The sequence below is a fragment of the Octodon degus genome, unplaced genomic scaffold, assembly GCF_000260255.1.
Source record: "Octodon degus isolate 3935 unplaced genomic scaffold, OctDeg1.0 scaffold00124, whole genome shotgun sequence".
Lineage (NCBI taxonomy): Eukaryota > Metazoa > Chordata > Mammalia > Rodentia > Octodontidae > Octodon > Octodon degus.
Genome location: NW_004524700.1, coordinates 2,799,151 through 2,816,913, shown reverse-complemented (window position 1 = coordinate 2,816,913; position 17,763 = coordinate 2,799,151). Strand labels below are relative to the sequence as shown.

The following is a 17,763-nucleotide window of genomic DNA, read 5'->3' as shown; positions in this document are numbered from 1 at the left end:
GTAAACAACTGTATGGTAAACTTAGATGATTTATCCCCCTGGTTTTTACCTGGGAGTGGCCTTTTTAATATTTTATTTAAAAGAGGGCAGGTTTGGCACTTTTATACTGATGTCACCAATGTTAATATTTCTCGGGATCTCAGGAAGATTCATATTCTTTACAGCGGATACAGCACGGGCTGGAGCTCCTGCTAAGCCAGCCTGTATATAGAAGTAAATAAAAAAAAAAAAATATAACTCAGGCATAGCTCATCATAAAACACAATGGACAACACTGACAAAAATTTTTTTCACATAACAAGCTTAGAGACCACATGATAATTGAACTGGTATGAGATGGTTACTTTGATATCTAATCTATAAAGAGAAAAAAGCTGACACATTAAAAAATGGTGAAAACATGCAAAAACAATGTAGGATTTAAATACAAATTGTGTACTGCCTAGCTGTCACACATAATATCCACAAGACAAAAGCTAAATCTTTACCTATATCTTGTTTTAACTGATATATAATATGAACACAGGCATAATTTACATTAGTTTCCTTATTAAATATCTCATGTAGCAAATAGGACAGCTTTTTTCTTTTAAAATGGCATTTATTATCAATATGGCCATGAAATAAAAAACTGAAAGTAACAATAATACTTGCATAGTTTCTTTATCTAGGGATAAACCCGAAAAATATTTCAAAACAGTAAAATTAGTTTCTAAAACTATAGGGGTTCTTCTAAACTTTTTAAAGAAAGTTCCAAAAAATTTTTTTTAAATTAGGCTTTTAAGTGAAACCTCAATCCCAAGAGAACAGGTCTACCTGAAGATAAAGCTATAAGGCCATTTCAACCTTTAAATCCATTAGTAAATATCTAATTATTAAAATTGTTTCATCAAATAAAGTAGATTCCACAGCACACATTCAGTTCACAGTTTACAAATTTAGAAAAACAAAAATAAATGCTCTGAAAATTTCCAGTAAGTATCTAGTACGTAATATTTGGCTTTCCTCTTAATAGGAGAAATTTTTTGAATTTTAATTTGTCAAATAATTTTGTAATAAAATATGCTTAAAATAAAAATGCATGTATATATATATATAAAATTTTTCTGAAACAGTTAATACTAATAGCCTTCATATTTAGATATAATTTATACTTCAATAAGATTTCATCACTTTATATAGTTAAAAAAGAATTTCAACACTTTTTAAATAATAAAACAAGCCAACAAATACATCCAAATTCACTAGCATCTTTCACCAAAGCAGACAAGTAATAAAAATAAATTGTCCATTTGTTCAGATTATTCATATAAAAGACAGTATCTGTAAAATTAGAAATCTGTAAAATTGAAGTCCTTTTTCAAAATTTTAATTTTCTTTTATGTAATCCTACCTTTCGTTAATTAAAATATTAGTAATAATAAAGCTGTTACCTGAGAAAAATCTTGACTGATACAAAATAGGCCAGTGTAAACTATTTGCTGAATAAAGGATACAAACATTGTTAAGCAATGAAATAAAAGCCATGGATTATCAATTCTGAACTGGAACAGAAAAACTGGTAAAATAGTATTATAGGTATGGTGCACATAGGCAACAGGAAGACTGATATGAATGAAAAACTCCAAACCCAAAGAAAGATTACATAGGGCTGGAGAGTTCAAATTTTATAATTTAATGGAGGTTAGTTGTTTTTGATGTAAAACTAAAAATATGACTGACTTCTACATTTATACCTACCTGAATTAATGAAGTTTATGCTATATCTCATTTCTCTCCTGCTCCCCCAAAAGAAGTTAAAGATACAACTGACTATTATTTTGGGTAACATGTTTCACATTCAAAAAGTTCTTCAGTTTGATCATTTTAAAAGTCCAGATATCATTTTAGAATGGTTTGGGATCAGTAAGAACCCAGTTTAAAAAGGTTTACCATTTTATAAGCTTTCTCTTCCCAGAGAAAGTATGTTGTCTGACAAGGGAATAAAACTTATTTTACAGAATTTCAGACATAATAGAACTAGCACAACTTTTCCAGAAAGGTTTTTATAATTTTTCTAATTGAAAAATCAATTTACCATTACTTTCACTTCAGAGCTTTGATCAAGTAAGTGGACTATAGAAAAGTATTCATAAAATATTTGACCATATGTTAAATGTTACAAGTTCTCAGGTTTTTTAAAAATTTATTTTAGAGAGTGAATTGTGTTTCTGCTTATTTTACTGAATCCTATGGTTTATATTTATAAACTAATGAACATAATTCTTTTAGTGTTAAATTGTATTTGTCATGAAGTTTTACTTTCCCTAATTCCCTGTACAAGGTACAGTTGCATTAAGCTGAAGCAAGGAGAATGAAAACAAAAATTACATTTTATTAAATATCATTAATTAAATTCCTTTTTGACCAAAGATGTCAAATGTTGGTCACTTTTAGGCTTTTAAGTCAAATAATTCTGCTAGTCAGAATAAAGTCAAAATAGCAACTGATTTAAATAGCATATATGTGCCTTATTATGTGAAACTATAAGTTTCTAAATGCACACAAAAATCTATAATTCCTCTGAAGGTAAGCAGCAAGCCATAGACATGCAAAGGATGGGAACTATTTAGAACACGCAAATGAATTTAAATTGAATCAAATTATTTCTCAAGCATGTCCAATACTTTTGTGTAGTTCATCACAAATTTAAGTAGTGGGATATTTCTAAATTGAAATATGTAATTTAAGTTTAATAAGGCTAACATTTTAGAAAATCAGATTCTGCAGAATATAAAAAAGGGAAAAAATGAGGACTATGATCAATAAACAGATGATTAAATGGGGAACAATGTTTATATATAAAAACTATGGCTTAACATGCTCTATGTTACTTGGGTAACACAGCAAATGGTTACAAAGTAAACGTCATTTTCAGACTCCCATGAAAATAAAAGTCTGAAACACTTATATTGAAATATAAAATGAAAAAGTGGTTATTTTCCATTAGGAAATCAATCTGCTGGAGTAAATTTTTATCTTGGTTAAGATTTTTTTTCAATAAAGATATACTCAAAGCAACAAGATAACTTTTGCTTACTCAACTTTTTCAATACTAAAATTTTCTAAATTAAGTTTACCTGACCTGACAGTAATACATACAATTTAAAAATGTAAAATAATGTGTTCCTAAAAAGACAACATAGTTTTTAAGCATTTAAAATTACATAGTTGTTACAAAGCAAAATATGAAGAATGCAATTCTACTGGAGAAATAACTTGTTTCCATCTATGTTATACTTGATCACTACTATGGCAGGTAGACTGCAGCAATTCCACTAACAAAAAGAAATATATGAATCCAAAGCAGTTAAAGAGGGTGAACTGGATGGAAGAATGAAGTACAGTATATAAAAGAATGGTCATGTTTTCTCTCCCATGAGATTAAATTAACAGAATTAAGAGAAAGAAAACAAAATGAAGTCTGCAAGTATACCAAAATGAGGCCAAACAGATAGAAGACTTATACAGACATACTCTTGGGAATTTCAAGCACTCAAATCACAAAGATAGTAATGGATGGATATGATTTGGTTTTGATTTCATTTTTAAATTGCCAGACCCAAAAATAAACAAAATATGTGCAAGCAAAACTGAAAAAGCAGCACTGCTAAAATATATTTCAAAGAACCTGAAAACTCCCTTTCCTCATGCAATAAGCAATTAACTTTCTAGAAGGGAAATGGAAATTAGCCATCTATTTCATGTAATTAAATATCATCTTACCATCTTAAAATATTTTCATCAAGCTAGAAATATTACATAAAAGATGGTAGTTGGAATAATTTTACATACTTAACCCTTCCCTTGCCCTTTCTGGTGCAAGTTACTCTATGCACAGTGATAATTTTGATCTAACAGCAAGTGAAAGAATGCCAACATTAATAAATATGGTATTAAATGGTTTCAGACTCAAAATCTTTAACAAAATGATAGCAGATTTTCAACGTATATTTTTCAGTATTTTAATTTCTGAGTGGAAGGCAGAGTAATTTTTAATCTGAGGATCTGCAATAGGCTTGTTCTCTGCTATAAAGGCAGTGCTTCAATGCTGCAATTATACACACATGAAAATGTTGATGACAATCTTCCAGTGAGTAAGAACTTTAGTACCTTACGAACAATTTTATCAAAATTAGGATGTTCAAAAATTTTAAAACCTTAAGATGACCTGTTACTTTATACATTATCTTTGGTTATACTTTTAACTTTTAACAAGATTTTTCTGTGTGAAACACACAGACTAATGACATTCCTTTGCTAGAAAATAGCAATTCAATATGAACTAAATACTGGAACGTAGAAACTGGAAGCCCATCAACACCGTGAACTAGATTACTACACATTCCATTTCAAGGGTATACAGGAACCACAAATGGTAGCCTAACTTTCTTATACAGTCCATAATTTCTGAATAAGATATACAGCTAACTGGATGTTGCTCTTTCTCAAATCCAGAGTAATAATATAGTGACTAAAAACCAATCCTAACTTCTGAGATTTTAAAAAATTACTCAAACAGATAATTGATTATATATATATATATATATATATATATATATATATATATATTCTCCCCCTCTACAGGAGTCAAATTTTTACCTAGAAAATTTTTATCGGAACCTCACAAGCATTTTTACTCTTTTCTAAGGTGGCTTTGTTAAATAAAAACTACTTGTCACAATCTACATGGAATTTTTCAAAAAGGAATTCACTACATTAATTTGTGGCATGAAAACACAGAAAAGAGAAAAAAATTTATAAAGCTAGAAACCTATTAAAAATACAATATTTGCCAATATTCTTTGCAAAACTGTTCAGGTTTTACAATATTTAATTGATTCTGCTTATAACATATTTAAATGTCAGGTTTGTTACAGTACAAATTCATTAAATTTGGGTCAATATATTTATTTTTAAAGAACTTAATTCAAGGATTAGAATCTGATCTTCTATCTTGTTGGTCATTATTAATATGCACATGCAGGTCAAAGCTATAAACACAATTCTGTTAAGACTTTGGAACTGAAAACCATTTTGAGGTGGTGAGTACACTCTATTTCAGTCATTATTATAACTAAGTTTTTATTAAGTCCCATTTTATATATAAAACTCTAAAGGTTCAGCTTTTGGTTTTTAAAAGATTCCAAAACCTAATATTAGAGATTTTATGTTAGAATTCTAATTTAGAGACAGAAAAAAAAATCTAGAGATGAAGAGTTGCATATTGTCATTTGCACAATTTGCCAGTTAAAATGACAATTTTTAAAAAGAAAGAACAAAAATTTAAACTTTCCTTTTACAATGCAGGCAGACAAAACAGAACAAACATGACAATCAATGATATACTACTAAAATACACTAAGTCCAATAAAAGATGAAGAAAACTACAGGAGGAACTAGAATGAAAAATAGGCTACAGGGACTATATGGGTTCATTAACACAAAGAATTTTTGAGTCTGGCCTAAATAATTAATTGCCTTTGACATCATTTTGCTTTCCCTTTGTTAAAGTACATTTTTTCTCAAAGTCAGCAATACCTTGTCTACCTGTCCTGTCTGGGAGACTGAAAGATAAAGGTCTGTAAGAGAGAAGAATGGAAAGAGCTAAAAAGATCAGGATGTTCAGAAAAAGAGGACTGACTTTTAAAAAGTAGTGACTGAATTCAGACCCATTTATCCATCTTAAAAATAACATGAAATACGTAAAAGCTAACAACTCTCCCCATTCTCCCCCTACCTCCACCCTCCCCCTCCCCCAGTCATCTTTATATTTAGGCAGATTCATGGATGCTTCTTAAAATTTTCCCCAAATCCCACCAATCAACCAGCTAAGGCCTCCACACCAAGATCCCATGCTATAGTAAATCACTTGCTATCCAAACAGACTGAAAGAAAATATATTTGGAGCAAAACTTTCTCCTTTCTTTGAGGATTTGGTAGCTCTTTGCTTGCCTCTACCTGGGTGCTGAATTAATTGGTGTGTCATCATTCATCTCTGAAAATGTACTACCTTTAACATAATACAATAAAATCTTTGATTTCTGACAGGCACCTAGATAAATCCACACATTTTAAAAGCTGTACCTTAATTATATTTAGACTGACTTTTTAAAAGGTAAATGCTACTCTTACTACTTACACAAGTTTAAAAATGTAATAATCAGTTTATGAACAATGACATTCATGATTTTAACTGTTTTTATGTTTTTACTTTACGATGTCTTGTATCTTGCTCTCAAATAACTGCAGATTACTCTACAAAGTCAGATTTCTAGGAGATTTAACTAGTAACATGGAAATGAAAAGCGTATGAAAAATTGATACTTTACAACTGTTTAGAATAAATCGGGTGTGGTGGCACACTCCTGAAATCCCAGCACTTGGCAGGCTGAGGAAGAAGGATCCTTGCAAGGTCCAGACCAGCCTGGGCTATAAAGTGAGATCAAAGCCAGCTGAGATACATCTCAAGAATACAAAAAAATCAAGCCCCCTAAAAAAAAAAAAAAAAAAAAAAAAAGCTGGCAGGCTTCCAAACATAAACTATGTGATGATTTCTAAAAAAATGACACAAAGTTAATATAATTTTCAAGACTATTCCTTAAAATATGAACATAACTAAGTTCACTTTGAGAAACACCTGAAAACATAATTTTGTGGTTTATCGCCAAGCTGATTAAAACGTACCTTCTTATAAGGTACAGAGAAAAAAAAAAAAAACTAATTTGGTAACATAACAACTGATCATACATGTTTAAAAGATGATCAGTGGGTGAATAATAGAAGCATTCAGCAGTACTATAAACTATTTAAATAGTACTGTTTCTGTAAAAAGTTCTTAAACTTTAGTAATTTAATAAAAAGAATTCTGCATTTTACAACTTGCTTGCCTGCCTGCTGGTTTGCTTCCTTCCTTCTTTCCTTCCTTCCTTCCTTCCTTCTTCAACAAGGTCTCCTGATGCAGCCCAGGCCAACCTTGAATTCTTGACTACCTCAGCCTCCCAAGTGCTGTGATTACAAGTATGTGTCTTATGCCCAGCTTACTCTGATTTATAGATAAGAATATGTCACATTAATGAAGTTTTACTGGACAATCAAAAAGAAAATATTCATAATGCACTTGTTACACATCCTTCGTGACTTCTGTAAGTACTGTATATAGCACACTAAGGAGCAAAGGGAAAAAAGGACCACCACCAAAGAAGGAGGCAAGCACCTGGAAATGGGAAAATTGCAAACAGCTGGTCAATGTATTTGTACTGATGACACAAATTCACAAATGATCCACTTTAGACTTTAGATATCACTACACCTTGGCATTTGAAATCTGTAACTAAAATGTGAATATATTTAAAGTTATTTTAAGACTTTATGGCTTAGACTTATAGTTTACCTTTTATTCTACTACATATATTATACATTGCCTATCCTAAATAAGTCATTTTTCTTAAGTAACATTTTCTCCAGTAACCTTTGTTTTCCCTTTCAAAAATTAGCTATAAAACATTAAAAACATACAGTATAGTTACTTAAAATAGTCCTAAGTTTCACCTCTTCCTCACCATTAGAAAGCTTTCCCTTGAGAAACCAGTAAGAACAGGAAATCAGGATATGGGAAGTGTTTATAGAAAGTTTCTAACCCTATTTTCAGACTTATTCATCATTATGTATTTCCTTCAATTCAAATAAACATAGAAATGTGTCAACAAGATAAAAAAATTGAGAACTCCCTGTAGTAAATATTATATTAATACACTGCTTTTTTATAGTACTATGTATTCTAAAACAACCAAACATCTGACTTCATGCTATAATCAAATGTTTTACCAATTTTAGTTATAAGCATAAATAACAAATATAACAATACCCTCAAATAAGGACAGCAACAAGTGACTTATCAAGAAAATTCACCTTTTAAAATTCTGTTATGATAGAAACAAATGTAATATCAACTTAAGTGGTTCAGTCTAGTTCTTGAGGCAAGAGTCATTAAAATTTGAAAGTAGCGTATCATATAACAGGAAAGTTTTAGTGTCTGTAGTTAACCATTCTAACACTAAATCTAAGACCATAAAGTATAAAAACAAAATATTTTTACCTGAAGACTGTAATAAAATAACAAATATATGTATTAATGTACAAAATATGTGACTCAACTATCTTATCAGTGACTTAGGGGGACAATCCAGAATTAAAAGATAGAGATACTGAATTTCCCTTTTCAATATACACTAACACTTACTAAGCATTATAGTAACTTAAACATTACTCCCTCAACAATTTTGGGTTTTTCTCCTTTCCTTTTCCTAAAACAAAATATGCAACTCTGTTTATTACCTAAGGCAGTGACAGTTGTCGTTAGAAGAATATATAAAACTTTTTGGTGGAAAATACTCATAATTTAACATTACTTAACATATAACATACTAAAATATGCATATTTCATTTTTAAAAACTAAGCAGCTGTTCCTAAGAGGCAATACTGAATGACAAACAGTGAAAGATATAATCATGCATCTTTTATGACCATACTTAGAACCTTCTGTAACTAAAGCATTTTCCTTTCTTACCTCAGATTTCTCCAGTTTATTTTGTGCATCAATTTGTGTAACAATTTCATTCATATTGGTCTCCAATACCATTCCCCCCATCACCATTTCTGCAAGAATATTGTGAACCTAAAGGAAAAATATAGTATAAACACACAAAGAAAACTGATTATAAGAAGTTTCACATTTCAGTAGATTTTAGTTTACATACTGCTTTTGTTAGTATGAACAGTAAAAATAATTTGGAGTGAAGAATCATAATTTTCATCATTATTGTGATGCTGTAGGCAGTTATGTGACCTCTTTAAGTCTTACTTCAATGGGCTGAAAAACACAGGGAATAGTAACTTCTTCATAGGACTGTTCAAAGATTAAATGATGTACTTTCTGAAAATAACCAAAGTAATTGATAAATATTAACAACAGTAATTCCTCCTTTATAATGTCAGTGCCTACGGTTCCAATTACTTGCAGTCATATCTGGTCTTAATATATTAAATGGAAAATTAAAGCAATAAATAGTTCCTAAGTTTTAAATTTCATGCCTGATGAAATTTTAGGTACCCAAATCTGTCTTGTTCAGGATATAAACCATCCTTTTGTTTAGTGTATATACACTGTATATACAACTTGCTTGACAACATGACGACTCCATCACCCAAAATGAATGCTTCTTTTGACAGAAAGTCAGTAGTAGCCTATTGCTACATCATAATGCCTCTATCATTCACCTGAATTCATCTCATTGAATTCATCTCATTTAAACACTGTATTATTTCATATTACCATAAAAACTGGGACAATAAGATACTTTGAAAAAGAACCAACCACACTCATGTAATTTTTATTACGGGTATTGTTAGAGGTGTATTATTTTACTATTATTGCTATTAACCTCTTACTGTTGCTTCTTTATAAATTAAGCTTAATTATAGACATATATGTCTATGGAAAAATACAGGAAAACAGGGTTTGGTGCTGTTCAAGTTTGGATCTGCACTGCCCCTCAAAGGTTCATGTGTCAAAAGCATAGTTGTCAGCCTGAGGTGCTACTACTGGTAGGAGGCAGAACATCTGATAGCCAGGCATACTGGGAGGCAGTTGAATCACTGAGGGTGTGTCTCTGAAGGGGATATTGAGATCTCAGTCCTGTCATTCTCTCTGATTCCAGGCTACCATGAAGTGAACAGGTCTCCTCTATCATATATCTGTGCTATGATGTAGTGTAGCCAAAAGAAATAGGACCAAGTGACCATTTACAGACATTTTTAAAATAATGAGCCACAACAGATTTTTCCTCTCTTGAAGTTAATCATCTCAGGTATTTTGTCAGTGAGAGAAAGCTAACAGGTACTATTTATAGTGTCAGACATCCACTGAGGGGTCTTGGAATACATCATCCTTGAATAAAGGCAATTACCGGACTGGAGAACTATTGTACCATTATTATTGTAACATCAAAACAATATGATGTCAAGTTTAAAACTCAAAATGACCCATAAGGGCTTTTTGTACCAGATTCTTAGTCAACAACTGATAAGTTACAATTTTAAACTCAAGGTACTTAACAAAGCAATGCAGCACTTTCAACAAACTTTCAACAGTAAAAATAAGTTTTCTTTGTATGTAACTACTTTAATAATGCTTTTACCCCAAACTCTCTCTGTATGTACTACTCATACAACTTTTAAAAAGAAAAAAATTGAAACAAGGTAATAAGACTAACAAAGGTTAATACAATGCAAACTGTTATCTTTACTCAGTACACAATACCGACATTTAATTGTCCAAGTATTAGCACGAACCTTTCTTTTCAGTGAACAAGAAATCAATACTTTAACTGTCTTATCTTTTTTTTTCCTTTTTGTTTTTCCCTTCTTTCTTTTCTCCATTCCCTCATCCCAGTTTCTCTTTCCCTTAAGTTTCTTCCCATTTTACAATATGTACTGTACATTTTGGATCTTATTTGCCCTTGCAGCTTCTTATACTAAGGAGACAATACAATGTTTGCATATGTGAGTATGGTTTATTGCACTCAGGAGTATGGTCTCCACTTGTATATATTTACCTATAAGTCTCCAGTTTGTCCTTCTGTAGGGATGGATAGTACTCCATAATACAAAAATATTACATCTCTTTTATCCATTCCTCAGTTGACAGGCATGTGAGTTGTTTCCAAGATCTAGCTATTACAAATTGTGCTGCTATAAACATGGATGCACATATATTGCTGTGGTAGTGTTGACTCTTTTGGAAAGATACCCACAAAGGGAATAGCTGGGTCAGGTGAAACCTCCAGTCCTAGTTTGATGAATCTTCACACTGATTTCTGCAGTAGTTGTACTAGTCTACACTCCCATCAACAGTTGGACAGTGTTCCTTTATTCCCGCAGCTTCTCCAGCATTTGTTGTTGATTTCTTAAAGATAGCCATTCTTGCTGGGGTGAGATGAAACCTCAAGCATTCTTCTAATTTGCATCTCTAGAATGACCAATGATGTGTTCAACACTTTTTCATATATTTAATTGTTGTATTTCTTCATCTGAAAAGTGTATATTTATCTCAGATGGCCATTTTTAGATTGGATCTTTAAATTTGTGAGGTCTAACTTTTTTGAGTTCTTTAAACATTCTCAATAGTAATCTTTTGCCTGAGGAACAGCTAACAAACGTTTTATTTTCCAACACTGTGGGTTATCTCTTCACTCTGTTGGTAGTTTCTCTTGCTATGCAAAAACTTTTTAATAAGATAAGTTTCCAGTTGGTGAGATATATATATATACTTTGCAGTACTGGGGATTTAACTCAGGCCCTTGCACTTGCCAGGCAGGCACTTATTCTACTGAGCTATCTCCCTGGCCCCTTAGTTGTTGATTCTTTGTGATAGTTTCAGTGTGATCAAGGTTTCATGCATGAAATCTTTGACACCAATGTTTTCCAGCATGTTACCTATTCTATAGTCTAGGAAATTGAATGTTTGTTTGCTTTACCATTTAGATCTTTGATTCATTTTGAATTTAGTTTAATGCATGGTGAAAGATATGGATCCAATTTTAACCTCTGACATGTGGAGCCATTTTTTCGAGCATCATTTACTAAAGAGGTTTTTGTCCAGTGAATGTGCTCGGCACCTCTGTCAAAGATATGGTGACTAAGTATGTCTGGAGTTGTTTCTGCATCTTCTAGTCTATTCCACTGATCTTTGGGTCTTGTTGTTGTTGTTGTTAACATACTGTCTTTATCACGGTAACTTTATAGAATGATTTCTATACTATGTGATGCCCCTGCCTTGCCTTTGTTGCCCAGAATTGCCTTTGTTATTCTAGGTCTCTTCTGGTTCCAAATAATTTTAGGATTTTTTTCTCTAATTCTGTGATATATGCTATTGGAATTTTGATGAGAACTGCATTAAATCTGTATAACAGTTTTGAAAGTACAGCCATTTTCACTACATTTGTTCTTCTTGCCCAAGAGCTTCTTGTCATCTACCCAAGAGTATCCTGTTATCTGAAAATAATAACTTCTCCCTTTTCTACTATCATTCCTTTTATGTGTCTAACTACTCTGGCTAAAGTTTCCAGCACAACATTGAGTAAGAGTGGAGACAGTGGGCATTTCTGTCTTTGTTCCTGATTTCTGAGAGAAAGTTTTCAGATTTTGTCCATTTAGTAAGACATTGGCCATTGGTTTGTCATAGATAGCTTTTGTCAGACTGAGATACTGAGATAAAGACCATCTATTCCAATTTTCTGTAGCTTTTTATTTTTTAACATGAATGGTTGCTGGACTTTATCAAAGCTTTTTCTGCATCTATTGAGATGATCATATGATTTTTGTCACTGGTTCTGTTAATATGGTGTACAATATGGCGTAATATTTACTGCTTTACATATATTAAACAATTCCTGAATCCACGGGATGAATCCCACTTGGTCATGGTGTATAACCTCCTTGATGATTTGCTACATTCTGTTTGCCAATATTGAACATTTTTCCATCTATGTTCATTAGGGAGACTGGCCTATAACCAACTTTCTTAGTTGGATCCTTCTTTGGTTTTAGTATTAGAATAATGCTTGCTTCTAGGAATGAATTTTGGAATATTGCTTCTCTTTCAATTTCATTAAAGAATTTAAGAAGTAGTGGTTAGTCTTTTAAATTTGTTCTAGAATTCAACAATAAATTTGTCAGAAACTGGGCTTTTCTTTGTTGGTAGGTTTTTAATTACATCTTCGATTTCATTGACACTAGTTTAGTTATTTTTAATCCTGATTCAGCTTTGGTAATTTATATGTGTCTAACAGCCTGTCCATTTCATCTGCATTTTCCATCTTATTAGAATGTAAGTTCTCCAAACAGGTATAAATAATCTACTGGATGTCCTTTTTTAAAAAAATTTTATTTGGTACAGGGTATCAGCTTGGACTATGCAGCTTGGACTCACAGTGATTTTCCTGTCTCAGCCTATCCAGCACTGGGATTACAGGTGTGTGCTACCACTTTGAGTGACTGGCATGGTGCACCTATGGTTCCGGGGCCAGCATAGCATGCAGTATTGGAGATCAAACCTGAGTCCTTGTGCCTTCCAGGCATGCGCTTAGACCACTGAGCTATTTCCCCAGCCTCTACTGGATTTCTGCAGGGTCACTGTGATGTCACCATTTTCATTCCTAATTGCGTGGGTGTTGAGTTTTTTCTTTCCTATTCTTAATAAGGTTGGATAAAGGTTTGCTGATTTATTTAACAATTCAAGTAACCAACTCGTTGATACACCAATTCTTTGCATTGCTTTTTGGTCTCCAATGTTAATTTCTGCTCTTATCTTAACAATTTCCTAAGTTTTTGGTTTAGCCTGCTCTTCTTTTTCTAGAAGCTTGAGGTTCACCATTAAATTGTTTATTTGTCCTTACTCTGTTTTCCTGATATGGATATTCACTGCTATAAGTTTCCCTCTTCAGACTGCTTTCATTGCATACCTTAAGTTTTGGTATATGGTGTTGTCATTATCATTTAATTGTAGAAACTGTCTAATTCTTTACTTTTACTAATTCTTTACTTTTATCTGTGACCCACTGGTTGCTCAGGAGGGTACTATTTAATTTCCATGTGATATGAAGTTCTTGTGGTTTCTTCTGCCATTGCTTTCTAATTTTATCACAGTCTCATCCAATAATTTTGATTACTTTGCATTTACTTAAGCACGTCCTATGACCTAGTATGCGGTCTGTTATGGAGAATGTCCTATGTGCAGCTCAGAGGAATGTATTCTCATGCTGTGGAGTAAAACACTCTGTAGACAACTACTAAGCCCATTTGTTCAAGTTTGATTCAGTTCTAATATTTCATTGTTCATTTTCTGCCTAATTGATCTATCTTTTTGTGACAGGGACGTATTCAGATCTCCGAATGCCAACTGTATTAGTACTTGATTTTCTTGTCCCTTAATTGTTTTATACAGTTGGGTACACTTCTTTTGTTACATATATTACTGTTATCTCTTCCTCTTGGATCATTCCCTTTACAGGGATATAGTAGTGACCTTCATCTTTCTTAATCAGTCTTGGCTTGAAATTCACTTTCTCTGCAAATAGAATAGCAACCCCTACTTTTGTTCTGGGTTCGTTTCTGCCACAAGGAGTACTGCTTTCCATCCTTTGACTTTCAGTCTTTGAAATTCTTTTTGAATTACATGTATGTCTTGTATGCAGAATACTGTTGGATCTTGCTTCTTGATCCCGCTGGTCAGTCTGTGTCTTCTGATAGGTGAATTGAGATAATTAACACTGGTGGTTATAAATGGTATGTATTGACTTTTCCTTGTCATGTTGTTTTCTTGCTGGCTCTTTTTCTTCTCCCCCTTTGTTTGCCTTGCCTGGTAGATTTCTTCTATTGGGGTTCATGGAGCTATTTCTTGTTATCTATTTCTACAATGTCCTTCACAACATTTTTGAGTGGTGGTTTGGTGTTATCAATTTCCTCAAGTGTTAGCCATGGAAGTATTGTATTTCTCCATCAGTTTTGTGGGGTACATCAATCTGGGTTGAAGCTTGCTTTTCTTTAGTACTTGTAATACTTTACTCCAAACTCTCCTTGATTTGAGGGTTTCTGCTAAGAAGTCAGCTGTGATTCTGATGGGTTTGCCTTTATAGGTGATTCATTTCTTTTCCCTAGCAGCTCTTAAGACGCTATTCATACGTTGAATTTCTGGACTCTTGACTTGATATGCCCGGCTGTAGGTTTACTTTGATTGTGGTTAATAGTTCTACGTGCCTCACTTATCTGTAAAGATGTCAAAGTTTTTTCTTTACCAGGGAAGATTTCTGCCATAGCATCTGTGCACAGTTTATTTTACATCATTTGTGCTATAAACTGCCTTCTCATTGACTCCCATCAATCTTAAGTTATTCTTTGCTTTATCTAGCAGCTGCTGCACTGATTTCTCATGGCCCCTTGTTATTTTTCAGAAATCTTTCTTTTTATGATTGCTAACTGTAAGTCTATAGCTGAGATTCTGTCCTCACACTGGCTTAATCTATCTATAGCAAATACTTTCAATGGAATTCTTTTTTTCCTGGAGATTTGCCTGAATCTGCCATATGGATTCTATTTCCTTCCTATGCTGAGCATTTAGGCCTTTCATGTTCTTAACCTCTACTTCTTTTGTCTGTATCTGCCATAAAGTAACTGAGCATGGTTTTCATTGTATACTCTCATTGTTATATTTCACTTTAACTATCTAGTTGAGAAATTATTTTTGATTTGATGCTTTCTAAAGCCTTATTTAATTTTTGTTGTTATCACCTCAGGGAGGTCAGGTACGTGGCTTTTGGACTGTCCCACATCATTGTTCCTTGGGTTTTCCTTTCATAAACTGGTATCTGGAGCTACATTTTGTTTAAGTATCTTCTCATCTTTTTTAAAAACAAAACAAAACAAAACAAAACTTTAATTCCTGGGGGTGATGTCTGCATACTGTCTATAGTGGATTGTTTTACTGTTAGTATTTAGAACTCTTAGGAAATGACTATTTTTCTGTGTTATCTTCTAGGTGTAGCTGGTTTTTGGATTTTAGTCTGTTGCAAGATCCTACATCTTCCATTTGCTGGGGATGAGAAGTTGCTGCCTATTTGGCCCAGCCCCCATTCTCTGGCACTGTGCCACAGTATTTTCTGTGACTCTTGGTCTATCTAAGTCTTAGAATAACAACTGCTTAGAAAAATTTTGTCACTATTGACTACAGTGGTACCAATAACAACAGCATCAAGCACAGCCTAGAAAATGACAAACTGAGCTAATCATTCATTTGCCACCTTTAGCCATATGAATTAGATTTGTGGTTACATAACAAAATCTGAAACAAACCAGAAAATCATATATAGTATACAAGTCCTTAATATGTCAATTTTGGCTTCAGGAGTTAAGATTTAAAATGAGCTAGGAAGAAAGTAGAGAAGTGGGAGAAGAAAAGCTGGAGGACAGATCATACTAATCTTGGGGAAGTGATGCACAACATTGGAGAGAGAGGGATAAAAGAGATAAAAAGAAAAACAGAAAAGAAACACTACAAAGAGGCTAGAAATCATGTTTATACTCATATTGAAAACAAGATCAAACAATGAGGAAAAAACAACAACAACAACAACAACAAAAAAAAACCACAACAACAAAACAAATGGGGGGGAATCCATTTCCAGGTTTGTCTCTGCTGTCACTGGTAGACAATTTGGTTTTGTTTATTTTAATGAGCAGAATTATTTATTGGGGAGAAATAAAGCTCCTATCTGAGGGACAGGAGGGAGGCCCAAGTGGGTTGTCCCCTATTGGTAGACAATTTTTAGAGACAGAGTCCTGATCTGTGTTGACTTATCCAAGTAAGCCTGCAGAAGCTTTTTGGCAGGACAGTGGATAATCTCAGGGGGACCACACCTTCTGGCTAAGACTAGATTCATTGAGCCTGCAGCTATCAGCCTGAGCTCAGTTAGGAGCCAACAGACGGAGATGGTAGCTGCTCTAAGTTCTGAGTTCAACAGGACCCTCTGTGGTTCCTAGCCAATCATACTCATAGGCAGGATGACTGAACCCTCCACACTTACCCCCAGTTAGTGCAGTCCTTCACATCCAGAGCTCCCCTCCACTACTGTTTATCTCTATGGAGGCTCCTCAATACTGTGTGTCCCCAGGTCTGAATTGCTCCTCTCTCACAGTGAATCTCATCTTAGGGAAAGGCACTGTCAGCTACTGTTTCTTTTTTGAAGTTTCTCTCTTCATTCTCTGTGAGTTTCAATTCACGCCTCAGATTCTTTCTGGGTCCAAAGGACTCACTTCCCTCCTCTTTTCTAAGATGCTACATTCCAATGCCTGTACAATAACTCTCAAATAGGCTCTTTCTCTACTGCTTACCAGTCCGCCATCTCTCCAATTGTATAACCACATATTTTTAACATAAATACATCTGATAATGACTAATAGTATCTGCTATTGTAGTAAAACATATAATGAAGATTTTTAAAAGAGTACTTATGGACACAAACCAATTCAGAGCTGAAATAGGTTTTATAGGATAGTATTTTCAGCTATAATTTAAGTAATATGAAATTAAAAGTACAGACTGAAATTAGTATGAATACTGACTGTGACAGTTATTACTTATATGATTTTACACAGTTACAGCACCTAAACCTGTTACATTACCTAAAAAACAGGGAAACTGTATATACTATGTATAGAAATAACATAGGTACCTCATAGGGTTAGCCTAATAATTAGATGAATAATTTATGTAGGTGCTTAGCATAGTACTTAGGTATTTTAAGGCACTTTTTAAGAAAAACTTTTTAAAGGTTAAATATATTACTATATTATTCAGTTTTCATTCTTTTATAAGATGGAATGCAAACGCAGTTCATGCTTTTTCACTTTTTTAATAGTGCACATTTGCTGTATATAACTGCATTCACTGTTGGCAGCTGGTACATGCACATAACACATCTTACTTCTTTTTAATTCCCCTTCTCTTTCCACTTCTCTCCATGATTCATGATTTACTTATTTATTTTTGTATTTTTTTTAAGAAATGGGTCTACAGAGTGTTCAGGGTCTTACTACTAAATTGCACTCAGTGATCCACCTGTTTACAGCCTCCTGAGAACTGGGATTACAGGCACGCACCACCATGC

The 17,763-nt window shown here is 33.1% G+C and overlaps 1 protein-coding gene across 1 annotated transcript in view; it reads right to left on the bottom strand.

Moving 5' to 3' along the window:
• Ap3s1 (adaptor related protein complex 3 sigma 1 subunit) overlaps positions 1 to 17,763 on the bottom strand; it is an 80,232-nt gene continuing 62,469 nt past the window's right edge. Inside the window, exons 5-6 of the mRNA XM_004640594.2 lie at positions 8,610 to 8,717; positions 1 to 201 (exon numbers count right to left, since the gene is read on the bottom strand). Of these exons, the coding sequence (XP_004640651.1) occupies positions 73 to 201; positions 8,610 to 8,717 (237 nt within the window). The 3' untranslated portion in view covers positions 1 to 72. The remainder of the gene's footprint in view (positions 202 to 8,609; positions 8,718 to 17,763) is intronic.